The 3,042-nt window shown below is 44.7% G+C and overlaps 1 protein-coding gene across 1 annotated transcript; it reads left to right on the top strand.

Annotated features, from left to right (window-relative positions):
- Positions 1-481: 481 nt before the first annotated feature.
- Positions 482-1,035, top strand: LOC135530790 (small histidine-alanine-rich protein-like; the record flags this gene model as incomplete). Its single annotated transcript, XM_064958974.1, has 1 exon — positions 482-1,035. A coding segment is annotated over exon 1 (554 nt), but the record flags the coding sequence as incomplete, so codon positions are not given.
- Positions 1,036-3,042: the final 2,007 nt, after the last annotated feature.

The raw sequence follows: 3,042 nt of genomic DNA, 5'->3' as shown, positions 1-3,042 counted from the left end.
GTCACACCAGGGTTAGCACTGTCTGCACTAGGCTAATGGATGGCTGCGACACCACATCTTCTGTACAGTGCCTTGAAAAAGTATTCATCCCCCTTGGTGTTTCTCCTATTTTGTTGCATTACAACCTGTAATTGAAATGGATTTGAATTTGGATTTCATGAAATGGACATACACAAAATAGTCCAAAAAATAACTTGGTGCGTGCATATGTATTTACCTCCTTTGCTATGAAGCTCCTAAATAAGATCTGGTGCAATCAATTACCTTCAGAAGTCAGATAATTTGTTAAATAAAATCCACCTGTGTACAATTTAAGTGTCACATGATCTCAGTAAATATACACCTGTTCTTAAAGGCCCCACATTCTGCAACACCACTAAGCAAGGGGCACCACCAAGCAAACGACACCATGAAGACCAAGGGGCACCACCAAGCAAACGACACCATGAAGACCAAGGGGCACCACCAAGCAAACGACACCATGAAGACCAAGGGGCACCACCAAGCAAACGACACCATGAAGACCAAGGGGCACCACCAAGCAAACAACACCATGAGGACCAAGGGGCACTACCAAGCAAACAACACCATAAAGACCAAGGAGCACCACCAAGCAAAGGACACCATGAAGACCAAGGGGCACCACCAAGCAAACGACACCATGAAGACCAAGGGGCACCGCCAAGCAAACAACACCATAAAGACCAGGGAGCACCACCAAGCAAACGACACCATGAAGACCAAGGAGCACCACCAAGCAAACGACACCATGAAGACCAAGGGGCACCACCAAGGAAACAACACCATAAAGACCAAGGAGCACCACCAAGCAAACGACACCATGAGGACCAAGGGGCACCACCAAGCAAACGACACCATGAAGACCAAGGGGCACCGCCAAGCAAACAACACCATAAAGACCAAGGAGCACCGCCAAGCAAACGACACCATGAAGACCAAGGAGCACCACCAAGCAAACGACACCATGAAGACCAAGGAGCTCTCCAAAGAGGCCAGGGACAACGTTGTGGAGAAGTACAGATCAGGATTGGGTTATAAAAAGCACGCTCAAGTTTTTTTTTTTTTTGTATTTCTTGTTTGTTTCACAATAAAAAAAGTGGTAATATTGTGTAAATCAAATGATCCAAACCCCCCAAAAATCTATTTTCATTCCAGGTTGTAAGACAACAAAATAGGAAAAATGCCAAGGGGGGAATACTTTCGAAAGCCACTGTATGTGTGGTTGGGGGGACGGGGGTTATGTGTGTGTCGTATATGTGTGTGTGTGTCACTCTGATCCCATGGACCCTGACACTATGCACTACAGTTCTCTGTTTCTCATTCTACCTGCTACACCTACAACATCATGGTCATTAAACTACAATTCACACCATTGTGGGCAACTGTATTACAATCACTTAATCTTGGGCTGCTTTTTGTAGTAATTTAGAGATGGAGAGAAAAATGGAGAGATGAGAGAGAGATGGAAGGAGAGAGATACAAGGGGGGCATTGAACGAGGTGAATATAAAATAAGTTCAAACAGAAAGAACAGAAATACACACACACACACACACACACACACACACACACACACACACACACACACACACACACACACACACACACACACACACACACACACACACACACACACACACACACACACACACTTTTCTGTCCCTTTTAGTCTTACTCCCACACACACCTTGTTCTCTACATCTCTCTGTCCCACCACTCACACATCCAGCCACACATAGAAGCCTCCTCTACCTCCACTACCTGTCTGCCTGATTACAAGGATATAAGGATTAGTCACGCCTAGAAAGGGAACAAACTCCTGTCGTCTCCTTGATGTGTCCCAAGGCGCCAGGCAGGAGAACATGAGCATCTGCTGGCAACACTTTAGTCACATCCTCTCCGCTCTGCTCTGCTCGCCCGCCCCGCCCGCCGGGAGGGAGGGAGGTAGACAGAGAGAGATGTGGAGATACTGTTAAAGACTTCAGCTATAGTTGCTTTCACACACCTGCACATGGGTGTTCACACACATCCCAGTATATACACACACACACACATGACTGAACCTATCTGCACAACTCAAAACTGTGCTCACCTGTTGAGCTAAAGCCTAGTCACTAGCTTGGGGACAATGATGATGACAAGGACGATGATGACAGAGATAATGACGAAGACTATGACACACTTTTGATTAGATTTGAAAGTGCTTTGCATTGTGTGTGGGGTAACTCACTCAACACCCCATCCACCACCGATGTGTAGCACCTGCCTGGTTACACCAGCACTTTCCTACAGTCAATTCTCCTACAGTACCATAGTAACTTTACAGAGCCATCCTTGTTAAAGCTGTGTCTCTCTCCCTGTATCTATCTACCACTCTGCGCTAGCGAGACAAACAGATGTTCTCTCTCCTCCAGCAACATCAATAACACTCCTATCCCAGCAAGCGCTCTGTGTTAGGCTCAATCTGTTGCAAACAACAGCCAATTACGGTTAAATCCAGCCTCAATGCTTCCAAAACACTCCCCAAACGCTGTGGGGCAGCCTCAGGCATCATCTCAGGCTACCTGCTCCATGGCTGGTTTTCTTTAGAAGTCCAGCAGAGTCCTGCTCCTGTTATTAAAGGCCTCCTTTTAAAATGGCCCTTTTTGTATGATGTTTTTAGGGAGAGGGAGTCGGAAGAATAGTAAGAATAGTCAATAGCCATGAGTTAGGCTTATTAGCTACCCCATTGACTGCACAGTGTCTGGCAGCAGTTTAAAACCGCTGGGCCTCGAGCGATCATTTTGATTGCAACATTTTAACAGTGTAATTAAATAACTTCATATATGCTCTTGCAAAAATAATCATTTTGTTGTGTTTATGAAGGTCTAAGGTAACATTAGAATATGATTACAATTATAAACAAAATAGCATTTTCATTTGTTTATGTTACTGCCGGCTTTATGTAAAAAATAAAAATAAATAAGGTGTTCAATTGATTTTATTGGTGGAGTGTTGTGTTAAAAATCTAAAACAGAACATG

The sequence above is a fragment of the Oncorhynchus masou genome, unplaced genomic scaffold (genome assembly GCF_036934945.1).
Source record: "Oncorhynchus masou masou isolate Uvic2021 unplaced genomic scaffold, UVic_Omas_1.1 unplaced_scaffold_14213, whole genome shotgun sequence".
In the NCBI taxonomy this organism is placed as follows: domain Eukaryota; kingdom Metazoa; phylum Chordata; class Actinopteri; order Salmoniformes; family Salmonidae; genus Oncorhynchus; species Oncorhynchus masou.
This window is presented reverse-complemented; position numbering and strand designations above follow the sequence as displayed.